General features: G+C 41.2%; 1 protein-coding gene across 1 annotated transcript in view; it reads left to right on the top strand.

Annotated features, from left to right (window-relative positions):
* The window catches only part of PDE1A (phosphodiesterase 1A), a 242,230-nt gene that overhangs the window by 204,556 nt on the left and 16,579 nt on the right, over positions 1-21,095 (top strand). The window contains exons 11-15 of the mRNA XM_077829867.1: positions 1,596-1,677; positions 4,122-4,242; positions 6,303-6,490; positions 18,582-18,863; positions 20,136-20,423. Of these exons, the coding sequence (XP_077685993.1) occupies positions 1,596-1,677; positions 4,122-4,242; positions 6,303-6,490; positions 18,582-18,863; positions 20,136-20,423 (961 nt within the window). The remainder of the gene's footprint in view (positions 1-1,595; positions 1,678-4,121; positions 4,243-6,302; positions 6,491-18,581; positions 18,864-20,135; positions 20,424-21,095) is intronic.

Here is a 21,095-nt window from a genome sequence, read left to right as displayed (position 1 = left end):
TCTAGGCTGGAGTTTATTTTAAAACAAACAAATAAAATTTCAACTTTCAAATAATAATTTTTAAGTCGTTTAATTGATTTTCTTCAAACTTAGCCTTGCTTAACTTTTATATCTCATGAGAATTAAAGATCATGTCAAATCTTAAGGCTGGGTCCTATACCACAATTTACAATATATACATTATATAAGAAATTACAGTTTTCATTATATATTGGATGAATTGTCAAAAATACATGATGCAGTAAAGAAGTATTTTAAGGCATAAGCTCAAGAGAGTTAAGTTTTTAGATTTTTAGTTCTGTGATTTTAACTCTTGCATGAATTTCCTGACTTTTGAGTTCTCAGATGTTAGGTAACTTTATCCCTGGCAAAAATCCCAATGTTAATGTAAGTAGTAACATGCTCTTGATGTTAGATAATCAGGCCACAGTTCCAATGGGGAGTTCTGGAGGCATCTTAAGCTGTGAAAGCAAAGCCAGATTGGTTAGCTCAATTTTTTTTTTATAAAACCTTTAGTGTAGTAGAAGCCGATGGAACCAAATCCTCAGCTAGTTGAAATCAGTGGAGCTCCTTCATTTATATTCATGTGGTTCACTTCTGGGGACCATTAGCTCCTTTTGGTAATACTACCTGCTCCTGCTCTCTTCTGTTCCCTTTAGTCAAATTATGGGTACCTTCTATGTGGGCAGGGTGAGGGAAGGGGTCTCTGGGCAGTCTACCACTTTCAGGCATAAAGCACAAGGTCAGCTGTAATTTGGTCCTCTGTCTCTTTTCTTTCTCTCTGGGCCCATTCTATATGTATGGCCACCAATAGTTTTTTTTTATATTTTCTCTCTGCTCTCTTCCTCCGGCTCTAGATATCTATCCACAGCTTCACTTAGGTTATGCAATTCAATTGGACTTTAAGGGAAGAAGTGGTGAAACCCTCCATTTCTATTTGAAGCACATTCTTCTATCTCTGAGGCTGTTTTTAAGCAGTCATACTGAAAATTTTTTTTGTGTGCTTTTCTGACATCCGTTCCTTATTATCATTCGGTGCGAAATGATAAGAATATCAAAGGTCTATATTTTAAATGCACCTGCAAATCGACTTAATTCTACAATTACAAATTTATCAATGAATGTCCAGGGTATCAATGAGGCCCCAGCATTCTAAAATGCAGTTGGGAAAATATCAGAATGGTCGGCTTCTCCTTCTTTCCCACTCCCCGTCTCTTTAAGAGAAGTTAAGTTGAATGATCTCTGGGTGCTCCAAGTCCAAGCTGTGAGGCTGCAGAAGGTCTCCTTATAAAACATGCTTTTTATTTTCCTTCCCTGACAAATACTAAATCACAGTGGCAGATGCTTTGGTCTTGACAAGATCTTTGCTTTCAACATATTCTTTTCAATACAAATGGTTAAAATTAAGTTATAAGGTTGACTTTTCCTTTTCTTCTCTCTTTTTCATTTAAAAAACAATATTAGATTTATTTTACCCACAGCTTGTTTTAGTTTAGGAAAAGAAGTGAATTTTAGAAGTAGTTGGTCAGAGAGCAGTGTTCAGGCTCTCTCCTTTGTATATGTATTCTTATAATATGAAACATTGCTTTTTCCAGGGAGACAAGGAGGCTGCTCTAGGGCTACCATTTTCCCCACTTTGTGACCGCAAATCTACCATGGTGGCTCAGTCCCAAATAGGTAATGATCAGTGCTGTTTTCTCTTTCTCATAAATGTGGACGCATGCAGTGTTGTCATCCCCCATTCACACACTGCGCACGATGTTTTTAAAAAAGCTGTAGATACTACTATAAACAACGTGTTTCTTTCTCCACATTTACTCACAGAAATCAGAGCATATTACACCCGTGACATGCTGTTGTCCAAAGGGACATTAAGCTCTTTCAGCATGGCATATGAAGCATATGGGACAGTATGTTTAGTGGTTAGATCAGGGTACTGGAAATCTGAACTCTTGGGGTCCAGCTGTTACTATCGGCATTTTAGAATTTGGTAAAGCAAAGCATGGAGAAGTTGTCACCTACTCAAAGTCACATAGGTCTTACTGCAGTGCAGACATACTCTGTGGCTGGCATGGGTCAGCTGACTTGGGCTTGCAGGGCTATAAAATTGCAGTATAGACATACAGGCTCAGGCCAGGCTCTGAGACCATCCCTATTGCAGCATAGATATACCCATAGAGTCAAGCTGGCTGGATACAAGTAACTCACTGTTTTCTAAAGGCCCTTCAAACAAGCTCCTGGCATCTATCTCCAGCACTGCTGGTGACTCACTGTGTGACCTTAGGCAAGTGATTTCCTATCTCACTTAATCCAGCTGAAAAATGGGTATAATATTATTTACATTCCCCCATTCAACACCGGCCTGGTGCTCCTGTCAGGGAGCAGGGTCAAGGGCCTGGCACTTGCCTGCTCCGCCCGCCCAGCATTCCAGCCAGGGAGCGGGCAAGCCCCGGCTCCCCGACACCATTCCCCGGCTGGAATGCCCGGTGGGTGGAGTGGGGCAAGCCCCCACGCCCCAACCCTGCTACGCCCCTGCCTCAACCAAGCTTCACAATCATCATTGGTGAGTGCAGTATTAAATTGTTTGCTTAAAATTATTTAAAACTTATACTGTCTATGTATATAAAGTCTTCTGTCTGGCGAAAAAAAATTCCCTGGAACCTAACCTCCCCTATTTACATTAATTCTTATGGGGAAATTGGAGTCACTTAATATCATTTTGCTTAAAGTTGCATTTTCAAGAACATAATTACGACATTAAGTGAGGAGTTACTGTAGGTGTTTGGCTGGTTAGGACCTATTGTGATTAGATAATAATCATTTGTATTTCAGTACCACTGAAGGACCCCAGTCAAAGATCATGGTCTCATTGTATAAACACCTAAAGAAAGGATAGTATCTTCTCTGAAGAGCTTACATTCGAAGTAAAGAGCCTTAATGTGTAGCCTTGGGATAGTGAATTAGGGCCTGATTTTTCAAAGATGAAATGCAGGCCCTTGGCTTCCCCCATCATCTGTACAATAGGGATAAAAATAATTACTTTAAGTTTTATGGGGCCAATAACCATATGAACTCTAAAAGTTTGCTGAGGAAAGCTTACCTAGAAAAATGCCTTTCACAGATGTCAACATGTCCCCGAAATAATCCTGGGACCGGGAGATCCTGTATGTTAAGATGTCATATCCTTGAACTGAACAGTATGCTCCAGTATTATCTTGTAATTTAATACATCTCCCATTCCATTGCTAGCCAGACTCAAGTGGCAACGTACTTGAGCTTATGCCTGTTGCTCACCTTTGTGCTATGGCACATTAGTTAGAGTGTGAAGAGAGCCTGAAATCCGTAGCTATCTCATGTTCTACCTACATTTTTTCTGTTAAGTGCTCAGCAGAGGATAATGCCTCATTCTCTCTAGCTATGTCATTCTCTATCTTGATGAGCACTTTCAAATGTAAAATACATTGTTCAGCGCTGACATCTCAGAGCTGTGGGATGGATGCTGTCTCCCAGGGATATTACTTGTTCTCGTCACTGATTTGACAGAACACTCCTACACACTTTGAAATAACACTTTACTTCCACAGAATAATAAACAGCAATTTGGAATATTGACTCATTAGTGTGAGGCTCTGAATGGAAACATTGGTAGACTGACTTCTTGCCCATTGGCTCTGTCATGGCTTCCCTTTTATTCAGTAATTAATCCCGGTTTCCAATGAAAAACTTATTGTGAAATGCACTTGGTTCACTGGAGGCAGGAGTGAAAAGCTGCAAATATTAGCACTTGGTTACTCCTGTACCTCTCCAGGTGGTTTTTTTTGTTTTCCTCAGCAGACTAATAACTATGGAAATTACACTGAGAGAGAAAAAATATCCCAAGTATATTGAATCTGGATTGCATTTGTCTTCAGAATATTATCCTGATATTAAAACCTAGAAGTCCAATTTTTTCCGACTTGATCAGACATTATGGATATCATTGGGTGACATTTCTCTTTAGAGTTTTGCTAATCTGTGGTTTCTGAAGTTGGAGCCAGTTTGTGAATAAAGACAGAGACTAGTCATTGACTTTGAGACCCAGAAAAATGTACAACCTGAATTCATCTCTTTCTGCTTTTCAGGTTTCATCGATTTCATAGTAGAGCCCACGTTTTCTCTTCTAACGGACTCAATGGAGAAAATTATTATTCCTCTTATAGAGGAAGCTTCAAAGTCTGAAAGTTCTGCCTTTGGGACACCCAGGTTTGAACATTTTCTCCTTTTACTTTGTGATTCTTTTAACTAACATCATTAGCAACAGCAGCATATTTTCTAATCTGTTCATAGTTGCAGAAGTCTGATGTAAATAGTTATACTGTGTTACCACCTAGTGGCAATATCTTGTAATTGCAGCTGTCTACTATGTTCCTGTACTGGCCAAGGACACTGTCTGCTTGGAAGGGCAAAAAACACAATAAAGAACAAAGTACATCTGTAAGGACATGAAGTTGAATTTTCTTCAGGACATACAAAAATAAAATGTTTGCTGATTCTCTTCCATCATAAAAGATACTAGCCATTTCTTCTTAAAGCAAAACCCAGGAAGTGTCTATTATCACATTTTCTTTTTAATCTGTGGATTTAACCCTTCACTGTAGTATACTACTATAAAAACACTGCAGTGCAATAATTCCTTAGTATATTGGTTAGATTTGGTAGTGTCAGAATGATGTGGCTGTAACTTTGCTTTGCTAGAATTAACTTATTCTTCGTGCATTTCTGTTGCGGGCTGTGTTCCCAACCACTTTGGGCAACTGTGCTGGACTAAAACATCAGCGGTGCCACATACTATTTAACTGCTCACTTTTATTCCGATTGGAGTTCAGGCAGCTTCAACCCCCAGTTTCACATTAGTGTGCATAACTGACTGAGAGGTGAGCAGAAGCATTCTACTGGGGTCTTGCACAGAGGTTCATCATTAGGTACCTGATCCTGCAGGCCTTGTCTGTACAAAACTCCCACTGGCTGCAAAGGGAGATTTGTTTAATTAAGGGATGCAGAAGTAGGCGCTATAGAAGGAATGGGGAGCCTAGAATATTATACACAGAAGTCTGTACCAGCATTGATGCACATATACCAGTAGCTGGAAACCACTAATGTATGTGTAACCCACACACCTACTGGCTGTGTTATTCTGTCCCACCTAGTGGCACTGAGACCGCTTAAAGAGAGAGATAAAATGAGACTGCTCTACAGCCTTAGCTAGCAGGCACTTGGGTTTTAGCTCATGCGGTAGAGGCTCATGCACTAAGCTCCAGAGGTCCCAGGTTCAATTCTGCCCGCCGACACTGGGGTCTGTCAGCATTACATATGGAGTAAATTTTAAGTTGTTGACTGAATAAAACATTAGAAATACACCATGCCGTTTCCTTTTAACACCTCTGGGGCACAGGGAAGTTCTAATTTGCAATTCCTTACACTGTACTTATACCTTCAATGAAATGTTACTTGTAACTTTGCTGGGAAAATTGGAGCCCATTTATGTGCATACAAACATTAACTCTTTTGTGCTAAATCTTGGAGATCATATCAGGCAAACAGTATTGTGTGGAAAACAAAAACTGGTATGACATGACTTGGGGCCTGGCCACAAAATAGGCCCCACCTTTTGGTGTTAAGAGAATTCATTTTGGATATATCCATTTCTCACTTGTACACACACACATTCTCTGACCTGATGCACTACCTGTTGCTTGGTGGATGATGCCAAATTTTGTTATTAATATTTCAACACATGTCTTAACACTTAGTCCTGCTTTACTAAGTGTGTTTTGAAGCAGTGGGGTTGAAGGTAATTAAACCAAATCCTGCCTTTAGATAACATGCACAGAGCTCCTGCGGTTTGCTCCCAATTGGAGGCAATCACATGCATCTAAAAGCAGAATTTGCTCTGTCATGTATTGCTTTTCCGGCATGGATCAGCAGCAGATGTCTCTCCACAACAGCCCAGCGCATTCCAAAGGATTGCAGAGAAAGGTGCTACCAAACTTGGTCTGTTAAAATTCTTCCAAGTAATTAGCCAGGAGGTTGGAGCACTGCCCCATTTTCATAGTAATTTCCTAGAAATGTGGCATTAAGAATTGTTCACAGGAACCAATTTCATTTCATAAGGAAATATGTCTTATACTTTCCTTGACTGAGACCAGTTTTCTAGTTAGTGTTTTATATATAGATCCTAAAGAATAATCAACGTGAATGAACTGTTCTTGTGTAATGGAGACCCTCAACTCTTTTCATAACGTAGAGTTTTCTTATTTCTCTAGCCAGCATAGCTTGGGAGCACTAAGCAATGCTGATGCACAAAGAAGACCCAGTGTTAAAAGTACTACAAGTGATGGAGGGACTTGCACAGACAATTCTTTAGCAACTGTAGACCTATCCAGCTTTAAGGACAACTTGGTGCAGATCATTCAAGAAAATAAAGGAAGATGGAAAGAGTTAGCTGTGCAAGGTATGATAAACCCATTGGGAATGTCCTCTAAGTTATTCCCAAATCTCTCGTTTACCTACAGCACATGTTCATTTTATCCTTCAAACCCCCTCTTGATCTAAAAAATGCATGTAGCTGTCGTACATTCATATTCCTTATTTATAATGTTTGCAATGGTGGCTTCACTTTTCAGCTTATTACATATGTTTGCAATTCTTTATGTGCAATACTAGTCCTGTTTATGCTTATGTTTTGTCCTGTGAAACACAAATAGATTTGTGTGAGCAGGGGAGAAGAAGAAATGCCAGACTCTCCATATTAAAGCACTGCGCTTCTCAACAGCCACTTCTTCAGAAAGTGCCATTTAGAAAAGGGGGAAAGGGAGGCGGAGATTATGCGATACCCTACATTCAGTTATAACCTTCAGACTGCTGTCCACTTTGAATACATACTGTATTAGCCAAAATCATAGGTTAAAAGTATTCTATGCCTGCCATGGCAAGATTAAATATGAATTGGGAAGATTTTTATAAGCTGCAGTGTAGGAAATGTGCTGCATACCTTGGTACACCATTGTCCAATTTTTTTATTGCAAATTGTTACAACAATGCGATTATAGTCAACAGGGCCAAAATGTTAATGGAAGCTTTGTGCTCAAAGTAATGGAGGAGCAGGCTATAAATCTTAAAAAACTTAGAAGTTAAGATGCAGGATTTAAAATGGCTTTGTTTGCTGTGGGAAGCAAAATGTAGTATTTCAGTCTACTTGGGATACCACTCTAACAGTCACTTAAGTGGATCTATGGATCTAAACATCTGGGCAGTCACATTATGCACCAGACCCCAACAAGGCTGAGAAAAGACCCCTTAACTGCCTACTGAAAGAGTAAAAAAATAACTCACTCAGTTGTCAGGTTAGCCAATGGTTCTTCAGTTTTGGTTAGTTGTCTTCTCTGGAATAAGTGCTGTTGTGACAGATGAGCTCAAGGTGCAATTTGAATTAGACATAATGTACTTGGCTTATAGCACCTTCCAAGTACAGCTTGTCACTACAATAAGCAATGGCTCCTTAGAGCCACTCCACTGCAAGGTTCATTCTGATCATAGAAAAAAGGCTTATTCATTATAAACCACTGGAGTAACAGTTCATTAAAAATAGCTAGATATGCAGAAGTCATATGTAAAAGCTAAACAAATTAATTAATAGATTTGGCTTCTTTCAGTTGAACTGTATGCAGAATCCTCATTATGCTGTGTTTGGGGTCATCGTTTCACTATTCAGTTTCATGCTGAGGTGGTTATGGTTGTTGTCTGTTTGATAATCTGATGTTTAATATATAGCATTTTTAATATATAGCAGTTGATAAGGTATTGTGCCCTGTTTTGTGCAATCTTTCATCCTGTCTGAGTGTTGGAAGTTTGGTTTTTTGCTTACTTGTTTTGCTAAGCATATTTGGATTTAGATTGCATTATAGAGCTATTAAATCAGCTATTATGTTTGAGTGTTGTAGTCATTGTCTCTGCTTACCTTTTTAAAAATAAAATTAAGAAACAATATTACAAACTGTGAATGAATGAGTTGTACTCAGTAAACATTGTATATGGACTTAGATTTGACATATTTTGGAGTACACCTATTACTGTTTCTGGCTGGAATTCCTCTGTGCTGAGTGACAGCTTTAGGCCTTTTTAAGGCCTGAACCATTTAAGTAGTTTAAGTGGGAATTTAGTGGTCTATATGTTTTATGCTGGCCCTCTGTACAGGGGTGTAGTTCACTATCAGCAGGTAAATATTAAAGGTGCCCTATATAGGAAGAATGACTTATTGGAACAGTAATTCTGCCACAATACTGAAGTCATAAAAGCCTTTAGTATTTGTAACCAAGCCTCTGAATACTCTTTTTGTGGCTTCTACCTCTGTTTGAACAATTACATGCTTACATTTCACTACTTCTTTGGATGGGCTGAAATCGAAACCTCTCAGCTGAACACGATCTGTGCTATCATGCACTTTAATCCTTCTGAACACAAATTGACAGTTTAGCAAGCATGATCCTTAAGCCAAGCTTACAGGGAATTTAAGTAAACTGAAATGGCTCATGATATTTACTACTACTATTAATAAACACCCTGCAGATGTCATCTCAATAGAGTGCTTAGTCTATTGAAATGTGTACTGGGGATTCACTGTAGCATTTGTAGGAAACATATGGGTCCACTGAGTCTCATGTTGTGTATTGGTAGGCATAAAATGGATACATGTTAGATGGTTGAATATCATATATTTGATTCCATTATGAGGATTGGTATACAACCTATAGTATCCATCTGCATCTTGGAATGGGCAAGAGAATCTGGGTTAGATAACCTTAGAGTTCTATACAGAGAGAGGCAAGGGTTATCCAGCAAACTGCAAAACAGCTGGAACCTGTTAGTCTCCCAGGATGCCAGCCTGGAGCCATATAAAAAGGAAGTGCAAGCTAGCAGCAGGGAATGGTAAATGAGCATGTAATGGCTTTATTGGAGAAGTTTGGCTTCTCACAGAGGCAGTGCTAATATCTTCAGCATAAATCTCTGTTTCTTTTGGAGCAATTTTGTTTGCAGCCAGTTTAAAGGCCCTATTTTCTTTCTCTTCAGAAGAGAGAAAAGGTGTTTAAAGACCGTTGACCAGATTTTGCTTTATAGTCCAAACCCTTTGCACTGCTCAGGGTTATCTTCACAGCCGTAAGGGTTGGGGACTTAATGTTTTTTAAATGGAAGCTTAGATTCTGGTACACAAGTTAAAGTTACTGCAACGGGGTTACCACTTACCGCTAGTGCTTCTCTTTGCATTTAGGTTTGGGAATGTAGCATCATAGATGCATCCGCCTTGCTGCTCATTGCTCGCTCTGTGATGATCTTTCTTCTGGTAACTTGGCCCTCTGGCCCGGTCACTGTTTAGTCCAGCCCCTCTGGGATTATGAAGTCCAACAGGACCACTGTCCAGATGCCTTCTCTGGACAGTGTTCGGCCCCTCCTTGGGCTATTCCAAGACAATATCCCAGGACTTATTCTTCCCCTGGACTTCCTCCTTGTTCCTGGAGGCTTCCCTGTAACCTTCCCTGTGGCCCCATTCTGCTTTCAGACTCCTGGTTTTGTAGTGCCTTCCCAACCCTTTCCCAGGTGGGCTTCATTATCAGTTAACCCTGGCCCTCCTTCTCTCCGGTGATGCCAGGTTGACCTAACTGGCCTCTCAAACCCTCATTTACCCTACCACGGCTGGTGTGGGGTGCACACCCCATCACAGGCACCAAAGAGAAGAGCCAAGCCAATTTACATGGTGCTCTTGAGCTTCCAAAACTAGACTCAAAAATCTTGCAAGAACTAGCTTTCTTGTGAGACTTCTGCTTTACACAGGTTATTTTATTGCTTTCATCACTGTAGTATCTAAGCACCTTCCAGTAGGGCATTAAGAGATGTAACCAACATCTGCCACATGTCCTTCATTCTTCCAGTACTTTCTGCTTCTGGTTGGGCTGCAAATGTCAGAAGAATTGATAGTATCATAAAATAGTGTTTTGATGCTACTCATTTAGGCTCCAGTGCAGCCCCACTGGAGTGAATGTAAGTTTGTCTGTTGACTTCAGTGCGAGTCGGGCTGGGCCCATTGTACTTGCCTGAAACCCAGAAGGACAGTTGTATGGGGAAAAAAGGGGAAAAAAAAGTTAACTAAATTCCTTTCGGACCCCACACAAGTTTGACTTGAGCTTTAGGTGACTCTTCAGAAGTGTCTTATTTTACCTCAACCTGAATTCACCTCAACCTGGTTAGAGGTCTACCTGCATTCTTCAAACTTCTGCTGTTTGTGACGTGATCTATGGCACTTTTAGCTCTGCTGCTGCTGTCTCTTTCTCTATTGCTTCTTGTAAAGTTCTGAGGTTGCTCTGGGTTTACTACTGAAGTTGAGTCTTATCTATATATTAACTTTAGCATGTAGTGAGGAAGGAAATACTGGCAGTAAATCACTAGCAGGCAACAGGGGTGTTCCATTACCACTGTCCTTCTCAGCTGGATAATTTATTAGAAACCATAAAGAGCTGGATGTATTATTAGGAAGGCTGTCTCTATTATCATGGAAGTTCTGTGCTAGCTGCCATTCCTGCCATTAGCAGGGATCGCCATACGTGCTTCCCAAGCTGACTGTGACAGTAGCACTTCTGCTGCTAAAGAGGGCCATCTGCACTCCTGTCTGTAGACTTTGCACACACAGGACACTGCTTTCCACACTGCCAACTCAGTTCCATGGGCTTGGAAGGAATGGCCTCTCTCGAAAATAACGACAACAACCAGGTACAAATTAAATTAAACTTTAAAAAAGGAAGGAAATTAAAAATTCCTGAGTAGGAGTTGAACTCACTGCCTCTTGCCCCCTACCAGGTTGATACATTATCTTGAAAGCTATAGCACTGGCTGGGATGCAACTCTGCCCAGGTTTTGGGGCTGATAGTGTCTGTTGCATACCTGGGCTAGGCAGAACAGAGCAGGGGATCTAGGCCCAGCTGGTGGTGGTGTTGTCATGGGCAGCTTGCATGAAGATCTATCAGTAGTCAGGGCTGCTTGCACTGCCCCATTGTGAAGAGATAGTTACTAACTCTCTGGAATATTGATTCAGAGTAAACATCTTGTGCAGGAGCAAAGTGCTTTATCTGGCAAAGAACCCCTGTTGGTAAGGAAAGTGTTTACACACAACCTACTTAGACAGCTGTTCAAGAGCTTCCTTGACAGAAGGCCCACTAAATGAATGACTCTATTTTGCTAAAAAAAGGCCATGTCTTGTATAATTGATGGCATAGGAGCTCAGTGCTCTATAGCCTAAGGGTCTTCAGCCTTTCCCCACTGGAGGATTAGTGGAATGTTTGAGTCCTTTAAGGAGATGCAGTTAACAGTGGATTATCATAATATCAAACATCTGGGTTTCTAATTAGAAAGCCTTGATGTTTAATTAATATTCCAAACCCCTAATAACTATATAATCTGTCTTTGTTCACTTCATCACTTTTATAATAGAGACTATTCAATCTTGTGCATATTTCAACAGATAGCAGTGATGGCAGCTGATAATTGCAGCGATGATAATTGATAACAATTTGACTGTAAAGACACTCAGACAAGTTTTATAGGTTGTTCCATTAGAATAAATAATCTCTAAATTGATTTTAGGGACTGGGAATTATTGATCTATTGAGAAAGCAGGCTGTAACACAAATGTCATGACAAAAGGTTAAAAATACCATATAAGTTCACTCATATTGTGTAGCTTTCCTTAGGACAAAGAAGTTGAAACACAGAGATTTTCACATAAAAATTAAATTATAAATTGACATATTTCTTTTTAAGGTTTTTGAATATAAGGCTTATTAGTAAAAACTGTCAGTGATTGGCGGAATCAGTTATTTTCAACTGAATTTACAGTTCCACAAGAATAATCATCACTATCACCTGCATAGCACTTTTCATCCATAGATCAAAAAGCACAACGATGGGTAAATATCATTATCTGCATTTGAGGGGAAAGATAGGGGAGGTGATATCTTTTATTGGACCAATTTCTGTTAGTGAAAGACAAGTTTTTGAGCTACACCGAGCTTGCCTCTTTCACTAATAAAAGTTGATCCAATGAAAGGTATTACCTCACCCATCTTCTGTCTCTAGTATCCTGAGGCCATCACTGCAAACAATTATCTGCATTTTGCAGATAGCAAACTGAGGCACAGTGAGGTTAAGCGACTTGCTTTCGGTCACATAGTGAGTCAGTGGAAGAGTTTGAAATAGATCTTCTGGAGACTGCCAGTTCAGTGTCCTCTCTCCTGCAGCATGTTGCTGTTTCACACCTTCTGACTGAACTGATCAGAGTAAGACACATGAGCGGGGCAGGACAGGGAACTTCACGTAACTGCTGGTCTTAGTATTGTTCCTTTACAGCGGAGGATGGAAGACTTCATTCTCCAAGGAATTCAGTCTGGCATCTTTTATGGACACTAAATTCACATGCTGGGCCAGATTCCCTGATGGTGTAACTCCACTGAACTCTATCAGTCTACTCTTAATTTCTTTTAAGAAACACTCCTCTGCCACTTGTGTTACGGGACTCTTGGAGGTTTCAATTAATACTCCGCAGTGTGTACATCCAGTGAAGTAGTGCTTTATTTCCTACACCATTCCTGTGCTTTAATTAAGAAAATACATTATATAAAACATGATTATATGGAAAACAGTAACTAGAAGACATATTATTTTAAAGAAGGACAATGTTGTTGAAATGGAAGCATCAAGACCTGATAATTGTTCACAAAAGATGATGTATAGTAATTAGAACTGGTTAGAAAATGCTTTTTCCCCCTCACAGACAGTTGGCTTTTCAGCAAAAAAATGAAAACAGAAATATTTTGATTTTGAAATAATGGCATGCTGCCTCATGGGAGTTGTAACTTGGATGCTCCGTACTCCCATTATTTTCCATAGGGTGCACAATACATCATGGTCTTTGTGGTCTCTTGGTGAGGGAAAGTGGTGCGTCATGGGAGTTCCATGGCCATGCTGTATTGTGGGAGATAAGGTCTGGTTGAGCAGCTCTGACGGGGTCCCCGGGGTGCAACCTGCACTGTGAGATTCCTGAGGCCTCTGTCCCACCAACCTGCGCTGGTCCTCACACTGTGATGCTGATGTCAAGTTATATACCTCTGGCAGATACTGCAGTTACACAGACATTCACGGGCAGGGACACACCCAAATGAGTTACATGAATGCTCTCCGAGCCACTCATGAACCAACAATAGAAAGGCTCCAGCCAATTCCCCCCAGCTCCCCAGTCTTTCACTTCAGAAGTGTACTGTCTTGCACTGGTCAGAAGCCTGGCCAGTGTAAGTTCATTATCCAGTTCTCCACTCCCTCAATGTGGAGTGGACACACACTAGCCTTTGTAAACTGAGCTGAGATTTCCCAAGCACTTCAGCCAAAACACACTGTTTTAGGTAAAACAGGTTTATTAACTACAGAAAGATGGATTTTAAGTTGTTATAAGTAGCAAGTGTAGAGATCAAAGTCGGTTACTTAAGAAGTAAAAATAAATGTACAGCCTAAGTTCTACAAACTAAACACAATTTGAATCAAGCAGTGTCTTAGCCTGACAAATGGTACAAGCAGGTTACAAATCCTCAATACACAGATAAGAACTACCTTCCAGCTCAATGTCTTTGTCCTCCAGATGTTCCTCCAGGTGTTGAGTCGGGGGGTGGGCTGGAGAGATGCCAAGTGATGATGCCACTGTCTCTCTCTCATATTTTCTTCCATCTTGTGGGAAAGATCTTTGATGTGTTGCAGGAGACTGAACTAGATGACCTCTTGAGGTCCCTTTCAGTCCCATGATTCTATGTGGGGGTTAGTAAGCCCCCATTGGTCAGGCAGTCTCCATTAAGCCTACGTTCTTTCTCCTGGAAGACTTTAGGATAGTGGATTGTGTGTTGATGAGCCAGTAACGCTGTCTGGTTATTGATTGCTATTCCTTTGTTGTAATTGACAGACTGGTTGTGGGCGTTCCCAACCTGGCAATATATTTCAATAACACATAGTAATACTTCATACCTTCCCATACAATGATAGTACATACAGTCCAACAGGATATTATTGTTCAAGACTATGATATCTCACAAGGCATACTTTGTACAAAACATCGCCATGGTGAATATTGGGGTTCCCAGGTGCTACTTTGAGGTACAAAGTGAGGTACAGAAGCCCAGCACATAAAAATCAAGTACGAACATGAGGCAATCAGACTCAACTCCCATGAGACACTATAGCCACATATCCAAATTAGAAAATTTTCAGTTGAAATATTTTGTTTTTCAGGTGAAAACTGAAAGTTAAGTTTTTGGACATTCATTTTATTTAACAAAAGAATCAAAATTTTCTTCACAAAGCAGACCTTTTTCATGAAAAGAAATTTAGTTGGTTAAAAAACCCAATTTTCTAACAAAAAATAGTTTTCATGGAAAATTTTTGAGCAGCCCTAATAATAATCTCCCCAAAATTATTCATCTGTTATTAATGATTTTCATTTGACCATCCTGTTAGCTTGATTATGAGGAGTGTTTTTTTCTTTGCCATCTCTTTGCCATCCTAGAGGAAACCTTCCCTGTGTGATCTTTGCTGACAGGTTATAGACATGTCCATTGTTGTTCTCAGTGTTGCATACCATATTTTATAGATCGCTGTTATTAAACTGGAAAAATATACCATTCCACATGCATAATTATTTGGCCACGGACAACTATTTCCCAGATATGCTCCTTATTAAATATTTCTCCTACTTTCTAAATTATTATGAGTTGTCTGGGCTTTTTAGTCAGCTGCCACTTTAAAACTCAACAGTAAAGCAAAAATAAAAGCAGAATTAAACCCAGCTTTCTGTGCTGAAAGCCTCTGTTAATCAAGCTGCTCCTCATGCATGGGAGAAGTTCCCCGTAAACTTCCACAAAACAGAGTCATTATTCTCCTCCAAAACCCTCCTCAAAACTCTCCTCTGACATGATGCCCACAAAAAACTTGACAACAGTTAGGTTGCTGGTGTGCTGAGACCACTGCCTGTCATACAGACCAATATGTCTCATTTTTTCCTTGCACTCACCCAGGGGTGTATTCAGTGATGAGCTGCCAAAATCTTAACAACAGGTTCCCTCCTCACCCCACGAGGGGGTCGTTGCCCACCTCCGCACCCCGGGACTCCTGCCCCATCCAACGCCCCCGCATTCCTTGACGCGCCCCCCCAGGACCCCTGCCCCATCCACCCTCCTCCCCTGTCCCCTGACTGCCCCCAGAACCAGACAGGAGGGTCTTGTGGGCCACCGTAGTGGGTGCCCACCCCACCCCTAAGAGCCAGAAGCACCTGCTGGGGGGTGAGGAAGGGAGTCCCGGCGGTGCTTACCTGGGGCAGCTCCCAGGAAGCATCTGGCAGGTCCGTCTGGCTCCTAGGGGCGGGGGAGCATAGCTGGGGGGGGAGCAGGGGGAGCAGCTGCTCCCCCCACTGATCACATCAAAAGTGGTGCCTTAGGCACCGACTCTGTGGGTGCTCCGGGGCTGGAGCACCCACGGGAAAAATTTGGTGGGTGCAGAGCACCCACCGGCAGCTCCCCGCCCCGCTCCCGGCCCCAGCTTACCTCCGCTCCACCTCTGCCTCCTCCCCTGAATGCACCGCCCCGTTCTGCTTCTCCGCGCCCCATCCTCCCCAGCTTCCCATGAATCAGCTGTTCGGCGGGAAGCTGGGGAGAACTGAGAAGCGGGCCGCGGCTTCCCATTCAGGCCGAGGGTGGCAGAGGTGAGCTGGGGCGGGGAGCGGTTCCCCTGCGCACCCCCCGGGTGACCAGCTGCGGCGTGGGCAGCCCTCCTCGCCCCCCGAGCTCACCTCCGCCTCCCTGGGCCTGAGCGGGAAGCCGCAGCCTGCTTCTCAGCCTGCTCTGGCTTCCCATGCGAACAGCTGATTCGTGGGAAGCCTGGAGGGGGCAGAGAAGCAGAGCGAGGCGGCACGTTCAGGGGAGGAGGTAGAGGCGGAGCAGAGGTGAGGTGATCTGGGGCCGGGGGCGGGGCGGGGAGCTGCTGGTGGGTGATTTTCCTCTTGGGTGCTCCAGGGCTGGAGCACCCGTGGAGTCGGCGCCTAAGGCGCCACTTTTGGCTGGTTAAATTTAGAAGCCCTTTTAGAACCGGTTGTCCCTCGCGGAACAACCGGTCCTAAAAGGGCTTCTAAATTTAACAACCAGTTCTAGCGAACCGGTGCGAACCGGCTCCAGCTCACCACTGGGTGTATTTGTATCCATCTATTGTCTTTTGTCTATGCTCTGACTCTAAACTCCTTTTTGTTCTGTGTCTGTACAGCATCTAGTACCAACAGGAGTCTCTGACTGGGCGCTAGAGTAATACATAATAATGATAACCAAACTAGGAGGGCATTCAATATTCAAATAAGGGTTAACTAACCCTTAACAAATATTTTGTGTCTGTGAAATCCTTGGAACTTCCTGGTTTACTGAAGGTATCCCAAAATATATAATGCTATGCTGTGACATCGAAAGCACCATGGTTACGCAGGTTGCAGTGGAATTTATGATGTCATATGTTGTGATTAACTTGTTTCATAACCTAGAAGTGGGAAGCTATAAATAGCTATGAGATACTGACATTTACTGCTAGTACTGAAAGTGGCTGAAAGTCAGTCAGAATAACTTACACTATGATATACTTTCAGGAAAATAAGTTTGTTAGGTTAAATTCCTCTGGAATTTACTTTGTGTCTTATGATTTATCCCTTGATTTTCATTTTAAGTTTGTATGAATATATAGCATATAGAATTACTTATTGGTCAGCCTACAAAGAGGCTTATGTTATTGCTTGCAATGTCATTTCAGTGATTTCTGTGGGAAAGAATCATTGTAGGTATTTTTCTCACCTTTCTTCATGTTTGACAGCAGTGCAAGTCAACACTATGCCAGTTTCCATCAGAATTGCTTTGATTCTGGGATAATAGGATTAGAATCTCTGTGGCAATGGAGGATATTGCAATTTGTTAAAAAAATTAAATAATATTTTTAAAGTATTTTGGCTATATATTTATTAAGTTCCCAGTACGTTACAGTAATAAATCACAATTTCAAAAAAAAATCAATTTTTAAAACAATTTGAAAATGGGCCTTTTTTATATAGCAGATAAATTACTTGTGGACACGCTAACTACATGGAATTGACATAGTTGTTTCCAGGGATTCTTTTTCCTTATCAGAACCATTTGCATGAGCGTGCAGACCCTGAATTTTGAAGAAGACCGTGTTCAAACACAGCTATTGTACCTATGTTAAATCGTTTCACCAACCCATAGACAAGGTTTGGGTTTCAAGTGTTTGCACCCATTTGCAGAATTGTCATTGGAGTTTTTCTTGGAAATTTTACTAGGGACTGTCCTAGAAAATTCCATTTGTTTTGTACGATGTTCTTTAATATGGGCCAGATTATTAAAATATAGCATGGACAGTAGTTATCTAGCTAGCTACCTAATTTGCTCTTATCCATACCCAGTAAAAAAGTTAGCAGAAAGTATTCATTGACCATTAGCAGACATTAGGTTGTAGTTAATCAGCACTCATTCATTAACACAGGACACAATTGAATGTGGACCAGTGTCAGGTCTGTTCAATGTTCAAGTTTCACAGACCTTCTAACCACCGGTGTCTGTGGGGCTTGTGCAGATAATGGCAAGATTTTGTGATCCAAAAGACAGGACTGTATGGAGAAGAGGAATATGAAGACCCTAGACAGGAGTTGCAGGTTTCCTACAAAAATTTTTTTTTGCTTGGCCGTAAGCTATTTGTTATGAGGAAGTTGAGTGGAGGTGATTGATTCACTGTGATGTAATTTCCTGAAAAAATATGTTCATAAAAATGTCACTAATGCAAAAATGTATAGCTTTTCTCTGTTCTAGTAAGACATTTGTCACACTGACAATACGCCCTCTTGTGATTCTAGTTCACAAATTTTTGACATACAACTGTTCAGAGGCCTGCAAAAATTGTGAGCCCAAGCAATGGTGATACTAGAAAGATAAAACATAAATATGCAAGGTTTTATAGAGACCAACTGTAAACCCAGTTGCCTTCCCATTGACAGAGGTCAGGAGGGACATTAATAGATATTGTTCATACTGAAGATAGATTTGTTTTCTCTCACCAATTTGGTAAACTATTAGCTTTAAATTGCTTCAGTGCTACTGGTGATATTATGTAAACAAATTTAGTTATTTTAGTCTCTCTATAAATAAAGAAACAACAGTTCAATTCATCAAAGATTTTATTGGAGTTTAGCACTATAGAATTTCTATTATCTGCAAGTGGCTGCAAAGTAGGCTGAATCTTGATGTACTGCTTTTTGCAATTAAAATTTTTTGTTTTCCCCTTATGCACTCACCAACATTTGTTAGTAGACACTCTAATGGTACGCTAACTTGAACCAGAAATGAATCTTATACATGTAAGACAATTATTTTACAGATGAGAGGTTGCAAGTTTACTTCTCTCTTTCATTCACCTTCCTACAGACATATCAGGAAAAGAAAGTAACAGAAGTAAAGACCAAGACAGTAAAAGAGCAGATGTAGAAATACAGGAGAAAGCATCAAGACGTAGAGAAGATTGTGTACTGTCTAGTAAATCCTGTCCTGTCTCACCTCCACTACCAAATGTTCTCACTGGTTCTGTACTACAGTACCCTGATAGTAACACAGCTGAGCCAATGGAAATCAACTTTTTAGTTTATAATGCAGACTCAGAGCTCCTACAGCCACAGGACAGTGATACCATGGAGACCACAGAATCATATGGTAATCCTTAGTCATTAACCACATTCCCACACGGATCAAATGCTAATAAATCTAGAGACAGATGTTGTGTTTATGCATAAGTGTGAGTGGGTATTAGTTCCTGGAGGGATCTAGCTTCTGAAGGGAGTTCGTATTTTCCTATAGCTTTGCTTTAAAGGCAGAGTAGGATGCCAGATGGTCTGTAATACCTGTTGATTCTTTTGATTCCTCCACAATGATCAAGTGAGGTGACTGCTTCTACTCACTGCGAACAACAGTGCAAGAATGAAGTTGCAAGATTTCAGTGAAATAGCCAAGTTACAGCCTATTTTTACCTCTGGGATTAATGACCTTCAGTACAGGATTGGTCTAAGGGTTCCTTTTGCTGTAACCAGCGATAGGTGAGGCTGCTGCCAACTTCATTTAAGTGAAGGCCCTTGATAAACCACTATGCAATTTAATTGAAAACAGGTTGGGATGTTTTAATATCTTATTTTCAAAACAACACATTTTAGAGGTTGCAGTATCCTCCCTGAAAAAATATAATTTTCTCAGATGTGCTGTAGTGATCAGAACCCGTTTCTCGTTCAGATGTACATTCATTAAACTGGGCTGGTGATCACATCCTATACTGGCACACAAGAGAGCTGGGTATGATTTCAAGGCTCAGACTCTCATTAAGCCAGAAGACTGGTGACTGTGTGGGGCTTTTACTGGAGGAAGGCTGGAGCTACACTGATGCAGCAGCTCCAGCGCTGGCTGTCAATGGTAGTGGGTGTGCTTAAAGGGGCAGAACCTTACTCCCCACAACGCTGTGCTGCAGGTTGGCTGGTGTGGTGGCTGCCAGCCCAGCCACAGGGGTGAGGCTAATGCCAGGGGCTCTGCTACAAAATCAGAACACTAGTTGGCCAACACATCAGGTCAGCCTACTTCTCTTATCCTAGTACCAACGCTACCTCAGTCTTGTCTGGGTTGAGTCACCAAATAGCCCCAATCCCAGCCCCATTCTCATTTCGAAAGTCGTGCATCCGTCACAGCAGTGTGACCGGACAAGGCAGAGTCAGTGAGCTGGGTACCAGCAGCATGCAGCAGATACCACAGATCATATTTTCTTGCTAGCCCTCCAATATAATGTATCGCTCTTGTATAATAATGGGATATGTTTTTAATTGTTCTGGAAAGGAGCAGTCTGTATTTTCTATCTAGCATACAACATAACCCATGAACAGCTGAGGTACTCTATCAGCTAGGGATTCCTAGTTTTATTTCTCTCTTTCTATTCCTGTTTTGCAGAGGATTTCATAGGGAATGAACCTACATGGAGTAAGGAGGGTCGGGACATAGAGTCAGATATACAAGAGATGAGAGACATGATACCAAAAACAAGAAGTCTGGGTCCTAATGAGAGCGATGATATCATCATTGAGGAATATATACCTGACTATCCTGAACCTGAAACCCAACCATTAACCCATCCTTGTGATTACCCTGCCAAAACTTTTCAAGAACAGACCACTAACTTTTCTTTTTTTCAGGCAGATTTAACTAAGAGTGACATGGAGATCTTATCACTGTGGAATGGTAATCACTATTCAGATTTCAAGACTGATTAAGCAATAGTTGTAGCATAAATCGTGGTTGAAAAAATATGTGTCGCACACTCAGGCTGTGCAGGGATGGATGTGATATCAGCCTGCTCTAGGTGTCACTGAAGCCAATGGGAGTTTTGCCATTAACCAGTTACAGTTCCGCTCCTATCAAATTTACTGTGTAAATTAAGTTAGCAAGTTATCTAATGGGTGACCAAGAGTAATAGTACGGTCAGAACCCAAACAATTTGTGATAATATTCAAATAATTTTGTGCTTGTTGAGTTAAGAATACCAGACTTGTTTTGGCTATCACGCTGAGCAGGCATATAGTGGTTGCCATAAAAAGTCCAACATTCATCTACAGTTTCTGGTTCATGGTGTCCAAAATGCCACTGTATGGAACGTTATTAGAATTGAAAATAGTAAGTTTTCCCATATTCCCATTTACCAATATCTGTTAGGCCTGGTCTGCACACAAAGTTACACCAGTGAGTGCTGTTTCCCCAATTTAATTAAGGTGGTGTGTGGACAATCTTAGATCGGTATAAAACTAGATAACTTCTTTGTGTAGACAAGCCCTTAGTAACAGAGGTAAACCGCCACACCCTAGCTGTCCTACTTCCTGATTCAGATGCCACCAACCATAGGCACTCACTCAACCT

Source organism: Eretmochelys imbricata, chromosome 11 (assembly GCF_965152235.1).
Source record: "Eretmochelys imbricata isolate rEreImb1 chromosome 11, rEreImb1.hap1, whole genome shotgun sequence".
In the NCBI taxonomy this organism is placed as follows: domain Eukaryota; kingdom Metazoa; phylum Chordata; order Testudines; family Cheloniidae; genus Eretmochelys; species Eretmochelys imbricata.
The sequence above is the reverse complement of the archived record's forward strand: the minus strand, read 5'-3'. Positions and strand labels throughout refer to the sequence as shown.